The sequence below is a fragment of the Ursus americanus genome, chromosome 3 (genome assembly GCF_024610735.1).
Source record: "Ursus americanus isolate L20-20 chromosome 3, mUrsAme1.1.p, whole genome shotgun sequence".
Classification (NCBI taxonomy): Eukaryota; Metazoa; Chordata; class Mammalia; order Carnivora; family Ursidae; genus Ursus; species Ursus americanus.
In genome coordinates this window covers 93,693,308-93,714,446 of record NC_142129.1, presented here as the reverse complement: position 1 = coordinate 93,714,446, position 21,139 = coordinate 93,693,308, and the positions used below count along the sequence as shown (strand labels likewise).

Genomic DNA, 21,139 nt, shown 5'->3' with positions numbered 1-21,139 from the left:
ACCGGGGCTCACGTGACGCGGCCCGAGCCACACCCCTTCCGCCCGTTTGTAACATGGCCGCTAAGCGCTCTCGGTCCCGCAGTCCCGGGAATTCTCGCTCCTAGGAGCCATTTCGGGGCTCGCGTGTGGTTCTCCGTGAGGCTGCTCGGGAAAGCCGGCCGGACGGCGGAGGCGGGGTTCGCGGCAGGGGCTCCCCGGTGCCACCCAACTCGTCCCGACAAGCGGGGGCCGGGCGGGCGCGGACCGGAAGTTCTGCCGGCGGCGGAGCCGTTACCGCAGCGTGCCGGAAGTGGCCGTGGGCCGGCGTCCGGGCCGCGCCCGCAGTGAGCAGCGTCCCTGCGGCCGGCGACGCCATGGAGCCCGGGGCGGCCGAGCTGTACGACCAGGCCCTGCTGGGCATCCTGCAGCACGTGGGCAACGTCCAGGACTTTCTGCGCGTGCTCTTCGGCTTCCTCTACCGCAAGACCGACTTCTACCGTCTGCTGCGCCACCCGTCTGACCGCATGGGCTTCCCGCCCGGGGCGGCGCAGGCCCTGGTGCTGCAGGTAGCGCGGCGGGCGGGCGGCCCGGGCTCGGGGGCTCGGGGGCTCGGGTGGACTGGGGGAAGCCCGCCGCTCCTTGCCTCAGTTTCCCCCTCTGGCCCTCCCCTGGCCCCACCTCCCTCCTGCCGTGGCCGCGCCCGCGAGGCCGCCGGGACGCCGATGGGCGCTGGAGTTTCTGTAGTGCGGGAGCCGCCGGCGCGCGGGGCTCTCGCGTGTGGGCGGGAGCCGTGTGGGGGCGGGGGTCCTGGCTCTGGGTGTGAGTCCAGGTCACAGCCGTCGCCGCGGTGCGCGCTACCTCCGCGCTGGGGACGGAGGAGCGGTGATGATGCAGAGAGCAGGTGTTTACCGACGGTATGTGCGTCGTCAGCCGCCGCACGCATCGGTCGAGCACCGGCGATGTGCCTGGTCGGGGACGAGTCCCTTCTTGCGACGTGCTCGCCGCTCTCCAGACGGTGACACAACCGTGCAGGGCCTCCTGGGGGACAAAGCCCTTTGCGGGGAACGGGATAGAAGCGGTGGTTTGGAAGTCAGAGAAACGTCGTCTTGCAGGGCAAGTGGGATTGAGCCTGTTGGTAGGAACCTGAGAAGATAGAACTGCTGGTGGCACCTCCTACATTTCCGTAGCACTTTACAGTTTGTAGGGCGCTAGCAGATGGTGTCTCCTGAAGTCTTGCTGCAAGCTGCGGGTTGGTCGGGTGTCCTGTTCCTCAGTGCTTGTGTGGAGACACCGAAGCTCGGGGTGTTGGAGGGACCACCGGAAATAATACGGTGCATTCTTGTGCTTCAGTGGCCGGGCGCCATCCAAGTGGTTGGAAAGCTGTTGGATGGCTTCTCAAAGGCCCTTAGGGATGTCCTGGTGAAATAGACATGGTCCAGCCACATGTGAGGGATGAGGTGCCTTTTCAGCAAGGTTAGGTGATTTCACCAAACATCATGGAGCTGGAACATAGAACCTTATCTTCAGGATTCTGGATCTTTCCGCTCTATTATTTAGCCCATAGCACGGTGGGAGAACTTAAGTATTGCAGGAAAGATGTGGAGAAGCGGAAAGAACGTTTACTGAGCGCCTAGTATGTACTAGTTACCACCTCAGGTGTTACTTTATTTAATCCCACCAACCCTCTTTTACAGATGATCTGGTCACAGTGTATGACTTGGTGACCAGTGTAGTGAAGGGAGGGGAGGGATGAGTCGGAGATGACCCGAGGTTTCAAACCTGGGTGACTGGAATAATGATAATGTGGTCACTGAACTGTCCCCTGAGTTGAGGGGGAGAAGCTTTGTTTTAGACAAGTTAGAATTGCAAATGGAAGTCCCTGCTCGCGGGCTGTTGGAACCACGGGACAGGGTGTTGTGGGAGATGAGGAACCAGAGTGGTTTGAGGGAAAGAGGAGCTGACAGTGGAGGGCAGCACTTTGGGGGACAGTCCCAGTGGAGGGATGGGAGTAGCAGGGGGCTGCATGCGAGGTTGGGGATGAAGGGAGTGGGCAGAGCAGAAGGTTCCGCAGAAACCCAGGGGCCTCTCTCCAGCGTCTCTGGAGTTGCTTTCCAACAGTCTGCAGTGCCCGAGGACCTTTAAGAAAGCAGACGTGCCCCGGCGTTTTGTTGGGCAGCTGAGGGCGAGTCCCGGGAAGCTGTTGTTCTCTGCTTGATACCCTGTGCTCATCCTGGGTCCAGTTTGAGAAGTCTGCTCAGTGAGGCCTGTTGCCCAAGAACCCGGAAAGCCGGCTCCATCTGGGCCTCACTGCACCTGCTGGGAGAGTCTCCTCTGTGTCAGCAGAGACGGCTGACAGGAGGTCACAGATTCTTTGCCAGCCCCACAGCGCTGTGCTTGCAGAGTGCGGAGCCACGGGAGAGGCGAAGCAGGTGGCAGGTTGGGGGCGGGGGCAGAGTCGGCAGAGGCCGCGGTCACGGTGAGGAGGGTCAGGCCCTGTGTCCAGGGAGGTCCTAGGGCTGAGGGGACAGAGTCCTTGCTGTTGTTTTTTTATGCGGAGTTAGGATGAAGGGCTGGGACGCCAGGAGGATGAGTGGCTCTGAGGGCGAAGTCAGGTGCCATAAACACGGGGGTGGGAGGTGTTCTCTGGGGCTCAGGTTCCCCGAGGGAGTCAAATGGGTCTGGGCTCGATGCCTGGTTTCCGCCGTAGCATCGCATGTGTCTTCCTCAGCGTGTGTGGCCGTTCCGTGGAGTGACGCTTGGATGACTTCTTGCTTTCCTCTTTCCCTGACGGGACCTCGGGCGAGTTCCTTAGCCTCTCTGGGCTTAGTTTTTCCCCATCTTTGAAACATCAGTGCTGCCCTCCTCACGGCATCTTCCTGAAGGTTTTGAGAGAACGTAAAAGCCTGTGGCCTACTTCAGTAGTTAGTGACCTTTTGTTTTGTCTTCCTGCTCTGTGCAGGGAACGGGACTGTTTGGTAGACGTGTGCATTCTAGCTGCTTGGAGCGGGGCTCCTACTCTCTTGTCAGCGTTTTTTAAGGGCAGTTTTAGGTTCAGGACAAAACGGAGGGGCAGGTACAGAGATTTCCCGGGCACCTTCTGTCTCCCCGGCCCTTTCTGCTGTCAGTGTCTCCACCAGAGGGGGCCTTTGCTACAGTCCCATGAACCTGTGCGCGCAGTCCACCCCGGAACCCCCAAGCCCTAGTTGGCTTTAGGGTGCACTCTTGGCGATGCGCATTTTATGGGGTTTGGACAAACATAATGACAGGTACCCACCACCCAGAGTGTGTTCCGCTGCTGGAAAGATCTCCCGTGCTCCATGTCCTCGTTTCCTCCCTCCCGCCCTACCCTGGCAACCACTGATCTTTACTGTCTCTGTGGATTTGCCTTTTCCAGAATGTCCTAGAATTGGAGTCATGCAGAATATGTGTAGACTTTTGCGATTGGCTTCTTTGACTTAGTAACACGATTTCAGTTTCCTCCAGATCTTTTCACGGTGTGGTAGCTCATTTCTTTTTAGTGCAGAGTGATAAATATTCTCTTGTGTGGATGGACCGTTCACCTACTGACGGACACCTTGGTTGCTTCCGAGTTGTGGCATTTATGAACGATGTGCTGTAACCCCCGCGTGCAGGCTTCCGTACGGATGTTTTCAGCTCCTTTGGGTAAATAGCAGGGAGCAAGTTTGCTAGATGGGATGTAACAGTTGTCCCCCCCAGCGCCCCCAAGAGGCTCTCCCAGCCTTCCTGCCTCCAGCTACCGTAGATGTCCCCACCTCTTAGAGCTGTGGCATTTCCTCCCGGAGTCTCCTGGGAACATGCACCTTTCTTCAGGGTCTGCTGCAGAGCCCCTTCCCCCCAAGGAACTTTCTTAGATTTCTGGGACCAGAGTATGCATCGCTATGCTCATTGTGAGGGACCGTGGTTACTCCTCACGTCCCCTCCTGTTCGTGCTGTCGCCAGCGGGTCTGTGCCCGTGAAAGGTGCACACAAAATGCTGTGTTTCCAGTGGCCTTTGTGGGTGGAGAGTCCCAGCGCTTGTATGGATGCCCCTGTGTCCCAGGAAAGGGTAAGGCTGGTCCTTACACCACAATATCGAGTTCTTAGAGGTGGGAACTGTCGTTTGGATTTTTTGTGTTCCTTGCTCATTGTAGGCACGTGATGGTTTGGGGAATTGATTGCCAAGTTTTCTTTCCCTTTCCCCCCCCCCACAAGATGACGTATTTATTTATTTGGGGGAGAGAGAGAGCATGAGCAGGGGCAGAGGCAGAGGGAGAAGCAGACTCCCTGCTGAGCAGGGAGCCTGATGCGGGACGCGATCCCGGAACCCTGGGATCATGATCTGAGCTGAAGGCAGACACTTCACGGACTGAGCCACTCAGGCGCCCCCATTGCCAGGTTTTCTGAGAGCCACACCTCCCCTGCACCTGTGCAGTGTGGGAAGATAGTAGCAGCTTGGTTATCCTGCTTATACTTTGTGAGTTCACTCGATTCCCACCTTCTCTTCTTGAGTCTGAATTGTTGGCACCTTTACAGCTCTTGGTACCAGGACTGTGTGTTCTTTCCGTGGCAAATGAGTCTTACTGGGTGCTGTGAAAAAAAAGGAGGACAGGGAGACCATGTAGTGACGTGTGCTTTCGACTGCAGAGTTGGGCTCGTGGGCACGTAGATACCGTGGCTTACAGGTTGATTTTGGAACCCCTGCTAAAGATTACTCCGTGGCGGTTTCCAGTGAAGTTGAAGTGTGTTTGCGTTGTGTTGGTGGGAACGCGTTGTGGTCTCCTGTTTTGTCCTTTCTACAGCATGTGTGCTCCGGTCCTGGGCAGGCGAACTCATTGCTGGATTGATGTTTGATTTGTAGGTATTCACAGCCTTCGACCACATGGCCCGTCAGGACGATGAGAAGAGGAGGAAGGAGCTGGAGGAGAAGGCCAGGAGGAAGGAGGCAGAGGAGGCTGTGGCGGCCACCGCCGAGCAGGAGCCGGTCCCAGCCGCAGGCCAGGAGGTGGAGGTTGGCCCCGGCACAGACTCGGGCGGGCCTCAGGGACCCCCAGGCCCACGGGGTGCCGGGCCAGAGGTGGTCCGCAGCTCGGGGGAGGCAGAGCCACCGGGAGCTCAGTCGGGTGCCGCCGAACTTCCGAAGGAGCCCCCAGCTCTTCCCAAGTAAGAATTTCTACTTTGCCGTTCCTTTCTTGCTCGGCATTGGTGGTTGGTTTGGTCCATTAGTGGTTCTCACATGGTACCACGCCGACTCTGTCTCTGCATTTGTGTTTGCAAACCGCGTTACCGTGCTTTGATCACACAGGACAGGAGGTCAGTTGGCTTCTGTCTTCTTTTCCTCCCTCGAAGGCAAGGTAATAAGCTGCCTGTCGAATGGCCCGTTCAGAGCCAGAGCCAGAATTAGAGCACTGGGCGCCCAGAGGCTTCCCTTGAGACCTGACTGCCTGTGTGGCGGCTTTGGCTCGGGGTCTTGGGTCTGTTCTTTCTCGTCGGAGCACTGCTGGGTGCGGGCCCACGGTCCTTTCGGTGGGATGGGTGACCATGGGCCTGGAGTCCCCTTGGAGACTGCCACTTAGTAAATGGATTATTTGGCACGAAGTGTTACCTGTGGCTTGGTTTTCTCCTTTGTGAATCGGTGGTCAGAGTGCTAGCACCTGCCGCAGGCCGCTGCGACTGTCCATGAGCCCGAGCCACGTGGCTGGTGCGCTGCTGGCCTCGCATCTGGCCCTGCGGGGCTTCGCCTCCCGGCATGACACCCCGCTTATATGGTCCTTCGCTGCCCCACATGGGAGTGAGGAAGAGCTGCTCGCTCGTGTGCGAGCTGTGGCGGTATCTGAAAGGCAGCCTGATGCTCCTGGCCTGCTCGGTCCTAGCACAGTCTGCCGCCTTCCCTTTCGGATAGGACCGCTTCCGCCGTTGTCCCTCCTCCGTCGTAACCTCGCTGCGGTTCTTCCTTCTCTGTGCGCTCTCTCTGACCTGTGTTAGTGTCTGTAGTTCCTAGACGGTGAAGCAGAGCCAACAGGCTGCAGCGACATAAAACGCAGGGGGGGGATGCATTTTGTGAAGCTGACGTAGGGCAAGACTGCAGAAGCGAAAGGCCAGGCTGAACAGTGGGGCTCAGAGACCGCAGGTGTCGGATGCGCGAGCCCGACTGGTGCAGAAGAGCAGGGCTGGAATGTGGAACTTGGGTCAAAAAGGGGCAAATTGGGGTCCCCGGCCTGGATGTGGGCGGGGTCTTGGGCTGAGCGCAGAGATCCGATAGTTTCTTTCAGCCCAGAGAACTTTCTCCAACATTTCCCATAGTGTAGCGCAGGTTGAGGAATTCTTTCAGTTTTCAAGTTGTCTCAAAATCTTTATTTGATCCTCATTTCTGAGAAGGTGTTTGCTGTCTGTAGAATTCCAGACTGACGCTTTTCAACACTGTAAAGAATGTCATTCTGTTATTCTGTTGTCTTCTGGTAAGAAGCGAGTGTCCTTTGTTCCCCTTGATGGGTCCCCCGGGTGCTTGTAAGGTATCTCTGATTAGTTTCAGCCGTCCGGTTACAACCTGCTTTGAGGTGGTGCCCTCCGAGTTTGTACCGCGGGGGTTCCTGGGCTTTGTTCCGCCTCTGTTGTGTGTGCCCCCTTCAAGACTCTCTTCGTGCCTCCTTTTGGAGCAGTTTTTATTGCCTTGTCGTCACCTTAACTGTCGTTTTTCCTTTAAGTGTCTAATTTCAGTTAAACTCGTGGGGACGATTTTATTTCTTACGATGTATTTTTCGGCTCCGCATTTCCTGTGGATTCTCTTCTATGGCTTTGGTCTCTATGTTCATTGTTTTCTTGAAGTTGTTTAATATGTTGGTAATAGCTGTTTAAAGTCTTCATCTGCTAATTCCATTATCTCTGTAATTTTTTGGTTTGTTGGCTGTATTCTCCTGATTTCGGATCACATGTTCCTGCTTCTTTACATATCTGATTTTTTTTTTTTAAGATTTTATTTATCTGAGAGAGAGAGCCAGCATGTGGCTCTGCATCCGTGGGGCGGGGGGGAGAATCTCCAGCAGACTCTGTGCTGCGCGTGGAGCCTGATGCAGGGCTCGATCTCAGGACCCCGAGATCACGACCTGAGATGAAATCAAGAGTCAGACACTGAACAGACTGAGCCACCCAGGCGCCCACATCCGGTAATTTTGTATTGGATGCCTCCTGTTGTGGACGTTACGTAGCTGCATCTCTAGGTTTTGTTTTCTTCCTTTAGAGGTTGTTGAGTTTTGTTCTAGAAGGTGGTTATTTATCCCCAGATCAGTATGATCTTTCGGAAGCTTGTTTTTAAGCATTCTTGGGGGCATGTCTGGGGCACCTTTAATTCTAGGCCTAGTTCTCCTTGTTCTCGAACATGGCCCTGTTGGGCTCTCCAGAATGTTCTGTTGTTGCTGCTTGAAACAGGAACACCTCCCGCCCCTTTGTTAGCTTCGGGGCCATGCGGGCTAGTTCCCAGGAGTGTCTGCCCTCCCCGTTGCGTCACACTCACTTGGGGACTGTTGACTGCAAAGACTCAGAGACCCTGTGCAGCTTTCTGAGTTCTTTGTGTAGCTGCCCTCTTCCAGGGGTCTTTGCATAAAATATTTAGATATCGGAATGAAGACTGAGCATACAGTCACTCACTTTAGTTTTATTTATTCCAGCATTACTCGTTTCAGCAAAATTTTGGCCGAGTGCCGCGTTTTCATTCGGGGAATGGTTATGGACGTTTATAAACTGTTCCAAAAGCTGACCCATGTGGCTGTTGTGACGGTCCATTTTCTGTGGCAGCCTGGCTGGGCCCCCATCCCTGGGTATCAGTGAGACGCTGACCTGACCTGGGTGTTTGGTGGAGGTGCTCAGCGTCCATGACCAGGTGGCTTCCGGTAAGGGACATCGTCCTAGGTGACCCGAGTGGGTCTCATCCGTCAGTCGAAGGGCACTGAAAGCAATGCCGGGGCTTCCCTGAAGCAGAAGAGATTCACGCCATGGACAGCAGCTTCGCCCCTTTCTGGAGAGCCCTGCCGTGGCCTGCTCTGTGGGGTTCGGAGTGGCCCAGCCGGCCGCCATGGCTACGTGAGCCTGTCCCTGATGTAACTGAATGTGCGTGCTGGGTGTGCTGCTGGTTCTGTCTCTGGGTGAACCCTGATGTCTGCAGATACTCTTGTCCTGGAATGTTGTGTGACAACAGCAGTTTTCAAAGTGATAATGAATATGAGAATATTTGAGGTTGTAGACGTGCAGAGGAAAAGGCCAGCAGGAAATCAGTGACGAGTCGCGGTTCTCAGGGAGTGATGCGTTTGGGTCTCATTGTCATCTTTCCCCCAGTACTCTCCTAATTTTCCTGCACTTTGTTTTGCTAAAATTTTTTTTGCATTTTAAAAATAATTCCTGGGGCACCTGGGTGACTCAGATAGTTAAGCGTCTGCCTTCGGCTCAGGTCATGATACCAGTGTGCCGGGATTGAGTCCCGCATCGGGCTTTCTGCTCAGCGGGGGGCCTGCTTCTCCCTCTCCCTCTGCTGCTCCCCCTGCTTGTGCTCTCTTGCTGTCTCTGTCAAATAAATAAATAAGAACCTTAAAAAAAGTAATTCCTAAAAATTTTATTAAGAGAGAGGATTTGGTTTTGATTCCCGGGTTAGGGTTAGAATGGCTGCCTTGTTGTCTTACAGAGACCCTGTTTTTCTATTCTTGAACCAACAAGTTGTGTTCTGGGCTAGAATCAGAGCGAGCTGCATGAGTTTTGTGCCAGTAGGGGTCTAGCGTGATGGTGGGGTGTGTTCCGGGAAACCCAGTGCCACGGGACCGACCCTTCCCAGCAGGGGCACCTTCTTGGTCCTCAGGTGCTCACTGGCTTCCCGTGAACAAGCAGGAAGTTGTGGCTCCCATCTCTCATTGCAGCTGGTGGGCAGTGTTGTGGAAGGTCTGGAAAGGCAGTGTGGAAGCCATCCTTTTCTTCCTTCTCCCTTTAGTGGTACCCCTCGTGCCTCCCGTCAGTGGCCAAGATCGCGTGTCCTGTATACTGTAACTCTCTGGGGTTCCGTAGACCGAATGGCGTAAGGTGGGGGCTCTGTATGTGACCATACAGAAGCACTGCCCGCTCTGGGTCCCCCGTCCAGAAGCCACTTCCCTGCAGTCTGGGCCTGAGCTGGCTGATTTTTGCCACTCCCGTTTGCCACCCCCGTGCTGGTGGTCCTGCCCCGTTGTGGCTGTGCTGACGGCACACACTGCCTGCTCTTGTTGGCTGGGAGAGTCACGCATATGCTTCTAGAATCTAAACAGATTCAGCCTGAGCACTGGGGAACGAAGCAAGACAGTGCAGGCGTAGGTTTCTGTGTCCTCCGTGTGCGTGTCGTCGGCTGTTTGTCATGTGCAACGCGGTAACGAGGCAGACTTACTGAAGCGTGGCTTGCCTTGCGGGGCAGCTCGCTTGTTGGCGGTTGAGGACCGTGATGGGAGTGGTCTCCAGACAGACGAAGCTCTGTCGGTCCGGGTTCCACTTGCCTCTTTGGAGTCACCCCGTCCCCATCCAGGCCTTGCCAAGCGTAGGTCTGTTTTCTGCCCCAGAGTTGGTGCAGGGTATGCTTTCTAATGTACATAATCACATACTGGTATTTATATTAAAGCCACGTGTATGATATTTTGGGGGTCATTGAGGGGATAGTTGGGGGAAACTTGAGTCTAATTTTCCCATCGCTGTGAATTTCATTCTGCCTCCTGCCCTGCTGTCATTGTCAGGACCTTTCCAGAGAAGGGGAATGGGGCCCGCCCTGCTGCTTCAGGTACTTAGGTTCATTCCTTAGAGAAGAGATCGAGCTTCGGCACGCTGAGTTCCCTGTGCACACAGGGTGGCGGTTGAGAACGTGCCTGTGTCTGCACGGAGTCGTCCACGGCACACACCCTGTGAGAGGTGCTGCCTCGAGTTCCGGGCCCCAGGCTCAGAGGACTCCTGGGCTGCTCGGAAGCTTTCGGAACTGCCACTCACATCACTAGTCCCGTGGAAAGGAGAGGGGTGCAGAAACCAACAGCATCAAAGGCCCCATCAGGCCCATCTCAGAGCTTAGTGGGGCTCCCCTCTTGCGTTCCGTGCCTGGGGTCTTGTTCTGCACCTGGGGGTCTCCTCCCGTGCCTGGTGTCTGTTCCCCGCTGTGGCCGGCATAGTTCCTGCAGCCCACCTCTAGGCCAGCAGGTGTCGCTGTAGGTAACGCAGTGATAATTGCATTTGCTGGCGCTGGCTTGCTGGCCTGAGTCCACAAAGACTCTTGTGCCCTGTCTGGACTTGCCCTTTATAAGTCAGAAACAGAATTCTTTAAAAGAGAAGAAAGAGAAAGGAAAAATAGCCGAGAGTAAACTATGACGTGGAAAGAGCGTCTCTGTCCTGGGAGCTGTGCCTGGTGAGGGACAGGTGCTCCCATGCTGCCGATGCTGAGCAGCAGTGTGTGCGCTGGGTACGCCATCCGCCCCCTGCGCAGGAAGGGGTGTCAGGGAACCGCTGGCCTGCTGACCCGCCTCCTGGAGGCCTGGGAGAGCACAGGGTGCTAGGCAGCTGTTTGGTGCTTTCTTTGGTTTTGGTGGCGTGGCCTTTGTGTGCAGCTGCTGGAGGGGTTGGGGTGCTTCCTGGGCAGGGGATGGCAGGGTTCGGAGGAGAGGAGTCAGGCTTCCTAGTCGTACCCTCCGCAGAGGCTTCGTCCTTGTCCTGCTTGTCCTTCCCGGTTTCGCTGCCTGCAGACCCGGGCACGGCCCCGTTCCTCTGTGCTCCTGTCCGTGCCCACCCCTCAGCAGAGCCTTGCAGGGCCTCTGTCCGTCCCTTCTCCTGCAGGTCCCTGTGCCTCCTCTGAGCCCGTGTGTCATCTCGCTGCTGCTCACGCTGCTCGTTCCACGTGTTTCAGCGCTGGGGCCGAGAGCTGGTCGGCCCTGTGTGAGGGGAGCCCCTGCTGTGTGCTTCGCACCTCTCCTTTGGTTCTGGGCCCTAGATGGCCCTGGGGGGCTGCTAGGAGAGCAGAAGGTGCTGCTCCCTGCCGGGGCATCTGCTACCCGAGAGCTGGGTCCTTGGGTTTGTCTTTCAATGGGTCCTTTGCTTGTTGGTCCCGGCCTTTTCAGGTGCCCCTTGGTGGAGTCATGTGGACATACCAGAATGCCACCCGAATACCCACTGCGTCGGCTGATGGAGGGGATTGACTGAGGTCGTGCATCACGCCTGCTGAGTGTGATGCGCAGTGAGCGCTCCCGTAGGTATGGGCTGCTGTTAGTAGTACTCCTTCTCTTAAACGAAAACAAGCCGTCCATTTCTCTTTCTAGTTTTGCACAAGGTAGATTATTTGGAAAATAAAGATATGTGTCTAAAGAATAAAAACATCCCCCTGTTCCCTGTTAAAGTTCTGGGAGATTTTCTAGTTTTTTTCTGTGCATGTGCGTGTGTGTGTGTGTGTGTGTGTATGTTAGTGTACACACACACATGCACGTAGAAGTTTATACGGTCGTATTACACGGTGGCTTCTGTTTTGCTGAACCTTGTGTGCTGAGCCTTTCGTGCCTCCCCATTGCTGATTTTGAATTCACGTCATCCGCTGTTGAGTGTTGTGTGCCTTGAGGAGGCTCTTGTGCTCACACGAGGGTGTGAGCTGGCATCCTGCACGCGGCGAGCAGTGGACAGGAAGCCAGGACTCTGGGGATGTCTGCCAGCCTTCCCTGTGGATCCACTCTTGCCCGCTCAGGGCTGTGCCTGGGCGAGCGGCCGCGGGGTCCATGTCCCGTGGCCTCCGGGGTAGCAGCTGCTGCCTGGCCATCGGACCACTTGGTCTGAAACCGCCTGTTTTCTATGAACTTTGGACATCAGAGCCCTCCACAGGATGTGGTCTAAATCCCGAGTCAGGAAATCTGATTTCAGTTGTTCATTACGAGTCTTATTTTCTTTCTAGAAGCTGCGTTTTTGTTTTTATTTCGCAGTGCATTTGTAACTGACAGGCTTCGTTTTTAGAAGAGGTTGGCCTGCACATCTTACAACAGTGACTTCTGTTGACTGTGTTCAGTACTGAAACTGTATGGGAGCAGTGACCTGGCATCCTAGCCTGGGGGGTGGAGTGCGCATATGCATCAGGGGGAGGCGTGTGGGAAACCTGGGGGCCTCGTCTCCCTGGTAGTGTGTGTTTCAGGACAGAGGACCCAGGGTGCTGCTTTTCACAGGTGAAGAGTTGTGCTTAAAATTATACAGTTAGAAGATAGGGCCAGGGTTGGGGGACTCAAGCAAGAGTCCATGTGCTCAGAGGCCTGAACCTGGGTATGTTTGCTTTGCTTTGTTACGAAAAAAGCAACTATTAGCAGAACTACCTGACAGATGCATTTTAGAAATAAAACAACTAGCTTCTAGTTAAATGTTTTTCTAGAACATTAAAGAATGTAACTTTGTATGCTGGCTTTTTTTTTTTTTTTTTAATTGAGAAGGACATATGTGCACCTTGCAAAAAAATGTATGCATTAGGTAGAATTTAAATACAAAGGAGAGCGGACAGCACGATGTGACAAACCAACCTCAGCACCTGACCCTTCCCGGTGTCATCATAAAGCAAATTCTACTCCATCATTTCATTTGTAAATATTTAAAACCAGTGTTTAAGCTTCCAGTTTTTTTCTATATCCTACTTAGATAATAATAAAGATTTGTTGAGATCTACAAATAAGGCTCCAGCCACACATCATTTATTTCTCTTTTATTTTCTCACGATATACTTGTTAAAAAAAAAAACAACCACCCAGAGTGTCTGGCCAGCTCAGTGATGGAGCATGTTAATCTGCATCTCGGGGTCATGAGTTCAGGCCCCACGTTGGGCGCACAGCTTACCTGAAAGAACATCAGGCTGCGGGCATGTTGAGTTTCCCACTATCTGACTGTTACCTGGTGAAGTAAATTGGCAGTTACATTTAGGGTATTTTCGAAAGTTACAAGAGTGTGTAGTGGGAGTGCGTTCTCCCTAAAGGGGCCCATTGTGCGTGCTTTCTTTCGCAAATGTTTATGTTTTATATAATTTTTATTTTTCGTATTTGTATGTATATGTGTCTGTCTCTCTTCTGTCCCCCGTTCTGTATGCTGTGCTGTGTGTGGCCTTCCTGTTACACCTCCGAGGGTACTGGGGTCTCCCCGCTGCTGGGCGCTCTCCTGGTACATGTGCTTTGTTGTGTCCTCACGGTGCCCGGGTCAAGTCCCCGTGTTGCAGGTTAGGACCCAGCTCGGCTGCATTGGAGAATGTTGGAGATGACCGGTGGAACCTGAGTTGGCCTTGAAATCACTGGGACTTTAAAATGCGCATTCCTGGGCCCGCCCGCAGCGATCTGATTGAATTGTCCTGGGTGGACCATGTGTCAGGATTTTCAGAAGCTCCAGGTGACTCTGACTGTAGCCGAGGTCCCTCCCGACCACCTCCAAGTGTCCCACCTTGTGGTGTAGCGTCATTGTGTGGAGTCCCGTGGGGAGTGTAATTAGGTTGTTTCCGGTCTGCTGCTGTCACAAACGATGCTGCACTGAATATGCTGGAAATGTGTCTTGGGGGCGCCTGGGTGGCACAGCGGTTAATCGTCTGCCTTCGGCTCAGGGCGTGATCCCGGCGTTCCGGGATAGAGTCCCACATCGGGCTCTTCCGCTATGAGCCTGCTTCTTCCTCTCCCACTCCCCCTGCTTGTGTTCCCTCTCTCGCTGTCTGTCTCTCTCTGTCGAATAAATAAATAAAATCTTTAAAAAAAAAAAAAAAAAAAGGAAGTGTGTCTTGGACAATGTGTGCGGATCTGTGGAACGAAGTCCCGGGGCAGGAGTGACTGGGTCAAAGGGTATGGTGTGTGTAATTTCGATAGGCGTTGCCAGATCGGCCCCAGGGGCTTGTACCAGTGTTCTCACTGCCAGGGTGTCAGACCGTGGTGCCTGACCCACCCCAGGTGCCAGCCAGTGGCCCGGGCCCATTTCTTGGCTACTTTACACCTTTGCTGCATCGGTTTTATTGGAAATGCCATTCTCTGTGACTTATGTTGGGTTCTGATGGGCTTTGTGTAGGTTTCTGTGTTTTTCCTTTTGCGTTCTGTTTATTCACAGATGCTAAACCCTCAGTCCTCTTAGTTTGCCAGTGCTAGGCTATTTTGTTTACCAGGGCTTTATTGTAATATGGTCGTTTTTAAAAAATATTTTATTTATTTATTTGAGAGGGAAGCAAGAGAGCACAAGCAGGGGGAGGGGCAGAGGGAGAAGCAGACTCCCCAGTGGCAGGAAGCCCTGTGCGGGTCTCAATCCCAGGACCCTGGGATCATGACCTGAGCTGAAGCCAGATGCCCAGCCTGCTGAACCATCCAAGTGCGTCCCTACTGTAATATGTTTTAAACTTGGTGGGACTAGTGTTTCATCTCTCTGTCCCTGCATCCACCCCCAACTTTTCTGGAAAAATTTTCCATATGAAAATTCTGTTGAAGTCTTCATTGGAATATGTCAAATTTGTGTTTACATTAGAGGTAATTGGCATCTTTACATTATTGAGTCTTTCTGTCTAAGAACAGGCTAGGTTTTATTTACTTGTCCTGTATTAGGTTTTTCTAGAATTTCAGTGTCGTAACACTTTATTACTTTATTGTAAGAATATCACATACGATATACAAAACGTGCTCGTTGACTCTGTTACTGCTGAGGCTTCCAGTCAACAGTAGGCTCTTAGCGAAGTTTTTAGGGAGTCAAAAGTCACGTGGATTTTTGAGTGCAGGGGCGGTTAGTGCCCTTACTCTCTGCATTGTTCAATGGTCATATTTAGTATTTATTTATAGTATCTTAGTAACTGTAATAATAAATTTTACACATTTTTAACTTTTAGGATTTTCGGTATACCTGCACTTTTTTTCTCCCCCTCAAAATTTGCCCAGAGCAACTGGAAGGGTGGAGCTGATGTTAGCTGAGGAGGGAGGAGCAAGCGAGGGGCTAGTTCTTGGGAGCCTTGGGTTTGGCCTTGGCTGCCTTGCGTCTGAGGTGCTGAGAGCTGTGTATGTGGAGCCCAGGGGTGGATATAGTGATTCAGCAATTCTGTGTATCACTCAGTGCTCATCATGGCAGGTGCACTCCTTCATCCCTGTCACCTGTTTCCCCATCCCCACCCCCTCTGGTCACCATCAGTGTGTTCTTATAATTAACAGTCTGTTTCTTGGTGTGTCTCTTCTTTTTCCTTTTGCTCGTTTGTTTTGTTTCTTAAAATCCACATTCGAATGAAATCACGGTATTCATTTTTCTCTGACTTATTTCACTTAGTCACTCTTTAGATATCCACATTGTTGCAAATAATAAGATTTCATTCTTTTTTATGGCTGAGTAATATTCCATTGTGTATATATACCACATTTTCTTTATCTCTTTACCTACCAACGCACACTTGGGCTGTTTCCGTAATTTGGCTCTTGTAAATAATGCAGCAGTAAACATAGGGTGCATGTGTCTTTTCTTTCCTTTTTTTTTTTTTTTTTTTAAGATTTCACTTATTAGAGGGGGAGAGAAAGAGAGCACACCAGCATGAGGATGGGGAGGGGCACAGGGAGAGGGAGAAGCAGACGCCCCGCTGTGCAGGGAGTCTGATACGGGGCTCGATCCCAGGACCCCGGGATCATGACCTGAGCCGAAGGCAGACACTTAACCTACTGAGTGCCCCCCTCCCCTCCCGCCCCGTGCCCTAGGGATGTGTGTATCTTTTCAAATGAGCGTTTTCATATTCTATGTAGTGGAATTACTGAATCATATGGTAGTTATATTTTTAACTTTCTGAGGACCCTCCATACTGTTTTCCACAGTGGCTGCACCAGTTTGCATTCCCACCAGCAGTGCACGAGGGTTCCTTTCCCCCTGTATTCTCACCATATTTCTTGTCTTTTTTGTTTTAGCCATTCTGACAGGTGTGAGGTGTGGACCTCATTGTGGTTCTGATTTGCATTTCCCTGATGCTGAGTGATGTGGAGCATCTTTTCATGTGTCTGTTGGCCACGTGGTTGTCTTCTTTGGAGAAATGCCTCCTGCCCGTTTTTAAATAGGATTACTTGGTTTTTGGGTGTTGACTTGTATGAGTTCTTTATAGATTTTTGAACACTAACCCTTTGTTGGATATGTCGTTTGCAAATATCTTCTCCCATTCCGTAGGCTGTCTTTTAGTTTTGTTGATTGTTTCCTTCACTGTGCTGAAGCTTTTTATTTTGAAGCCCCAATAGTTTATTTTGCTTTTATTTCCCTTGCCTCCAGAGACATATCTAGAAAAATGTTGCTATAGCTGATGTCAGACATTACTGCCTGTGTTCTCTTCTAGGATTTCTATGGTTTTAGGTCTCACATTTAGATCTTTCATCCATTTTGAGTCGATTTTTGTGTATGGTGCAAGAGAATGGTCCAGTTTCATTCTTCTGCGTGTGGATATCCAATTCTCCCAGCATCATTTGTTGAAGAGTGTCTTTTTTCCATTGGATATTCTTTCTTCCTTTCTTGAAGATGAGTTGACCATAGAGTTGAGGGTCCATTTCTGAGTTCTCTGTTCTGTTCCATTGATCTATGTATCTGTTTTTGTGCCAGAACCATATTGTTTTGATCGCTACAGCTTTATAATACAGCTTGAAGTCTGGAATTGTGATGCCACCAACTGTACTTTTCTTTTTTCAATATTTCTTTGGCTATTTGGGGTCTTTTCTGATTCTGTACAAATTTTAGGTTTGTTTGTTCTGGCTCTGTGAAAAATGCTGTTGGTATTTTGATAGGGATTGCATTAAATCTGTAGATTGTTTTGGATAGTGTAGATGTTTTAACAATATTTGTTCTTCTGTGAGCATGGAATGTCTTACCATTTTTTGGTGTCCTCTTCAGTTTCTTTCATGAATGTTTTATAGTTTTCGGAGTATAGGTCTTTCACCTTTTTGGTTAAGCTTATTCCTAGGTATTATTTTTGGTGCAGTTGTAAATGGGATTGTTCTCTTAATTTCTATTTCTGCTGCTTCATTATTAGTGTATAGAAATGTAACAGATTTCTGTACGGTGATTTTGTATCCTGTGACTTTACTGAATTTGTCAGTTCTGGTAGCTTTTTGGTGGAGTCTTTAGGGTTTTCTATATCTAGTGTCATGTCGTGTATAAATGGTGAAAGTTTTATTTCTTCCTTACCAATGTGGATGCCTTTTATTTCTTTTTCTTGTCTGATTGCTGTGGCTGGGACTTCCAGTACCACATTGAAAAAAAGTGGGGAGTGGACATCCCTGTCTTGCTCCTGATCTTAGGGAGAAAGCTCTGTTTTTCCCCATCAAGTAGGATATTGTAGGTTTTTCATATAAGGCCTTTATTATGTTGAGGTATGTTCCCTCTAAACCTACTGTGTTGAGGGTCTTTATTGTGAATTGATGTTGTACTTTGTCAGATGCTTTTTCTGCATCCACTGAAGTAAAAATATGGTTTTTATTCTCTTATCGATGTGATGAATCACATTGATTGAGTTGCAAATATTGAACCACCCTTGCATCCTGGGAATAAGTCCCACTTGATCGTGGTGAATGATGCTTTTAATGTATTGCTGGATGCGTTTTGCTAGTATTTTATGTAGAAATTTTGTATCTGGGGGCGCCTGGGTGGCACAGCGGTTAAGCGTCTGCCTTTGGCTCAGGACGTGATCCCGGTGTTATGGGATCGAGCCCCACATCAGGCTCCTCCGCTGTGAGCCTGCTTCTTCCTCTCCCACTCCCCCTGCTTGTGTTCCCTCTCTCGCTGGCTGTGTCTATCTCTGTCGAATAAATAAATAAAATTAAAAAAAAAATTTGTATCTGTGTTCATCAGCGATATTGGCCTGTAGTTGTCTTTTTTTAGTGGAATCTGTCTGGATTTGGTATCAGGGCAGTGCCGTTGGCCCTGTTTTACCTTGTTAACCCTAAATCCCAGCGCCTGGAACATGCCTGGCACATAGTTGGCACTCGGTACCAGGTGAGTATATGAATGATTCAAATTTAAAGTCGGGTAAAAAAATAACCCTTTGAACTTGGAGCATTCTAGTGAAGGCTGTGACCTAATAACGTTCTGCCTCCCTTGAGTTTTCAGTGTACTGCCTTTCACACTGGCGTCTGTTCTGCTTGTCCCTGTCACCTTTTAGTACAACTCCACGTTTTTCAGACTCCCTAGCCAGGCCCTGAAGCTGCCGTGGCATTTCCCTGAGAGATCAGGTGCTCAGCCTTCCTGGAGGCATGAGCCCCAGTGGGACAGTGTGTGTGCCAGGGGCCTGCTCCTCACAGGCCTCGGGCTTGCGAGCCAGACCCACGGAGTGGGAGTAATCCAGACTACACACCTTGTGCCCGGAAGTGGAACCCTCTGGGTTGCCCCCAGTGTATGACAGGCAGAGTTTGGGCGCCTGCCTGTTGGAGGACTGGGGCTTCAAGTAGGGCCTGGGTGCATGGGCGGCCTCGTCTGGAAGCTTGCTGTGAGGTCCCTGGGAGTGGCATGACTGTATGGGGCGCGTCTGGTCGGCTGTGAGCAGAGGAGCCAGGTGTGGAGGCCTGGATTCGATCTGAGCAAGGCCAGCATGTACTCTGTCTTGTTCCTCTCAGCTTCTGTTTGTTTGTGCTCTCTTAAAAAACGTCGCATTTGTAGATAACTCAGGTCTGCAAAGTAAAATGTTGCAAAGATCATACAAAGGATTCCCGTGTCCCCAGTGTCTTCTGCAACCAGGGGCTGCTGAGCGCTCCTCTGAACTTTGCTCCCATGTCGCCCGTCCTTCCAGTATTGTCCCTAGTCCCAGCTCCGGGGGCAACCCATGATCATCATTGCATTTGGGGCACAGTTCCTCCATCTTGTCTCTCAGCATCTTGACACTTTTCAGGAGTGTGGACTTCCTTTTTTCCTGGCATGCTGTCCCTTGGTGTGGTTTTGTTGGTGCTCCCCTATGACCAGACGAGGTGGTGGCAGTGGCCGCCGCGCTTCTCCGCTGAGGCGTTCCTGTGTCCCCTTTGTCACTCCGTAGATGTCTTGTGGGGAGGTGTGTTGAGACACGGTGTGCATCTTGTTTCTCTGTACTTTTGCCCACGAACCTTAGCAACCATCGATTGCTCTGGCCTGACGCCGTGATTGGTGAGGTGGCCGCCAGGTTGCGATTCTGCTCCTGTCCTTGCTTTTGCCATTATAGATTGAGATCATCCTGGGGGGAGAGGCTTCTCTCTCTCTCCCCACTAGCTCAGTCATTGGTGCGATTGTTAATTTGTCCTCACTCATGTCCCCTCCCTGGTTTTGTTGCTCACAGTGTCCCTTCCAGTGGACCCGTCCTTTTTATGTGTGGGCGTTGTTTCTGGGCCTGGCTCTGTGTCCCCGCACCACGTGACGTGTGGGTCCTCCTGCAGGCAGGCGGGCAGACTGGGCCTTTGCCTCGAGAAGTGGGCTCTGGGGCCGGGCTCCAGGCCTATTTTATGCCCGATTCCTGGTCTGTTTTTCGTCACCCTCTGAAACCCTCCTGCTTGGCTTTTTACTTTCTGACTGCAGCCTTCTTTCCCCTTTTATGAAATGTGGGCCACAGATTGGAGTAAAGAACCCTGCATTCACGTGCCAGCTCTGAGTCACTCAGCCGCTGGCCTCGGGGCCGTTGTTTTCCTGCCTGGGAACTGGGGGAGGCTCTGGGCTTCTAGACTCAGCAGGGTTGTGTGAGGCAGCGTGGGGACAGTGTTGGCTGGAGCTGGGCGCTGGGCCTCTGCTTCCGCTCAGCGGTGCCTGTGGAGTGAGCATGTGGGTTGTTCGTCTCAGGGTCTGGGGCAGACGGCAGTCAGGAATGCCAGCCTGCTGGGGTGCGCTCTGTCGCCGATGACGCGAGTGATGCCGCTTCCTGTGGTGGCACCGTCGTGTCGGGGGGTCCGAAGGAGATTCTCCCCTCCACGGGCTGTGCCGTGGCTTACGGCAGGCACAGCCTGGGGGTCGGCGAGGGGCCGTTGGCAGGGAGGCAGCTGGTGCCCTTCAGAGGTCCGCAGTAGTGGCCCGAGCCCCCGTGCGCTCGGGCAGCATCCTCTCCACAGGGCGACTGGCGTGCTCTTCCTGGGACCTGCAGGAGGGGCGGGAGGCAGGTCTGCGTTGGTCCCCCAGCGGGTTCCAGGCCGCTGCCCAGGGCAGTCCTTCTCTGTGCACAGTGTCCCAGTGCCGGCAGGCTCCCCGAGAGCCTTCTGTTCTGCTGCTGCCTGAGCTCCGTGGTAAGTGGGTGGTAGGACTAGCTGTGACCTAAAAACACTTGAGCGTGTTCCAGGAGTCTCTGGGGAAGCTGAATACGGTAGGAGGGATGTCATTTCAGATGCTCGCGTCTTCCCAGGAGAACACACTTCCAGGTCCTTCTTTCCTCTTGTTGTGGAAGGCGGTGCTGCTGATGTCTCAGCCTGCTGCCGGTGCCCCAGCTGGAGGCGGGCTGCACGGGTGGGCATGGGGGTGACTGACTCCCTGACTTGCTCTGGGGCTGCCTGCCCACCCCCACCGTGGGGTCCCATGTAAGAGAATAGAATCCTGCTGCGCCCCCAAGGAAAACAAGCTCCAGACTCTTCAAACAGCAAAAGCAGCAGACCTCATGTCAGAGTCAGGAAGAAGGGGAGCAGCCCCCCACGAGGGCCCGCAGACATGGGTCAGTGGGGCTGCTTCACAGCCGGCAAAGAGCTCCCTGTTGTTAGCAGTAGTTTTCAGGTTGAGGCTGCATCTGCTTGATGACAGGGACGTTGGGAAGAGCTCCGCTGAGGGGGCCCTGGGACGACACGCTCAGTTGGCCTGGTGGGCTGTAGCTGCCCCCCACCCCGGTCCAGTGGTCATCGCTGCACACCGCCTTTCTGTGCCAGCGTCTGGTCCCCGCGCGCTATGTCTGGTTGAGCGCCTGGGATCTCACCGCTGCAGCCTGTATTTAGATCCGTTTCCATGGTAGCCCTCCAGCCTTGGAGCTTCCTTTTCCCCCCAAATGTTTTTTTTACTGGCGTTTTGGAAATGCTGCCTGCAGATATTTGAAGAGATCGTGGCAGTGGAAAAGGGGCTGCGCTGAATCTTCCGTCTCCTTCGCCGGGACTCCTGCCTCTGTCTCTCCACGGAGAGGCCTTGCGGGAGAAGCGTGAAGGCAGGCGGATGCTGGGTCGTGCCTCTTCCTGCTCGCCGTGGGCTCCTAGCCCAAGGGAGCGGGCACAGTTCTCGC

General features: G+C 52.6%; 1 protein-coding gene across 1 annotated transcript in view; it reads left to right on the top strand.

Annotated features, from left to right (window-relative positions):
* Nucleotides 1–69: 69 nt before the first annotated feature.
* Nucleotides 70–21,139, top strand: part of NUDCD3 (NudC domain containing 3) — a 61,461-nt gene continuing 40,391 nt past the window's right edge. Inside the window, exons 1-2 of the mRNA XM_045793551.2 lie at nucleotides 70–545; nucleotides 4,838–5,139. Of these exons, the coding sequence (XP_045649507.1) occupies nucleotides 354–545; nucleotides 4,838–5,139 (494 nt within the window). The 5' untranslated portion in view covers nucleotides 70–353. The remainder of the gene's footprint in view (nucleotides 546–4,837; nucleotides 5,140–21,139) is intronic.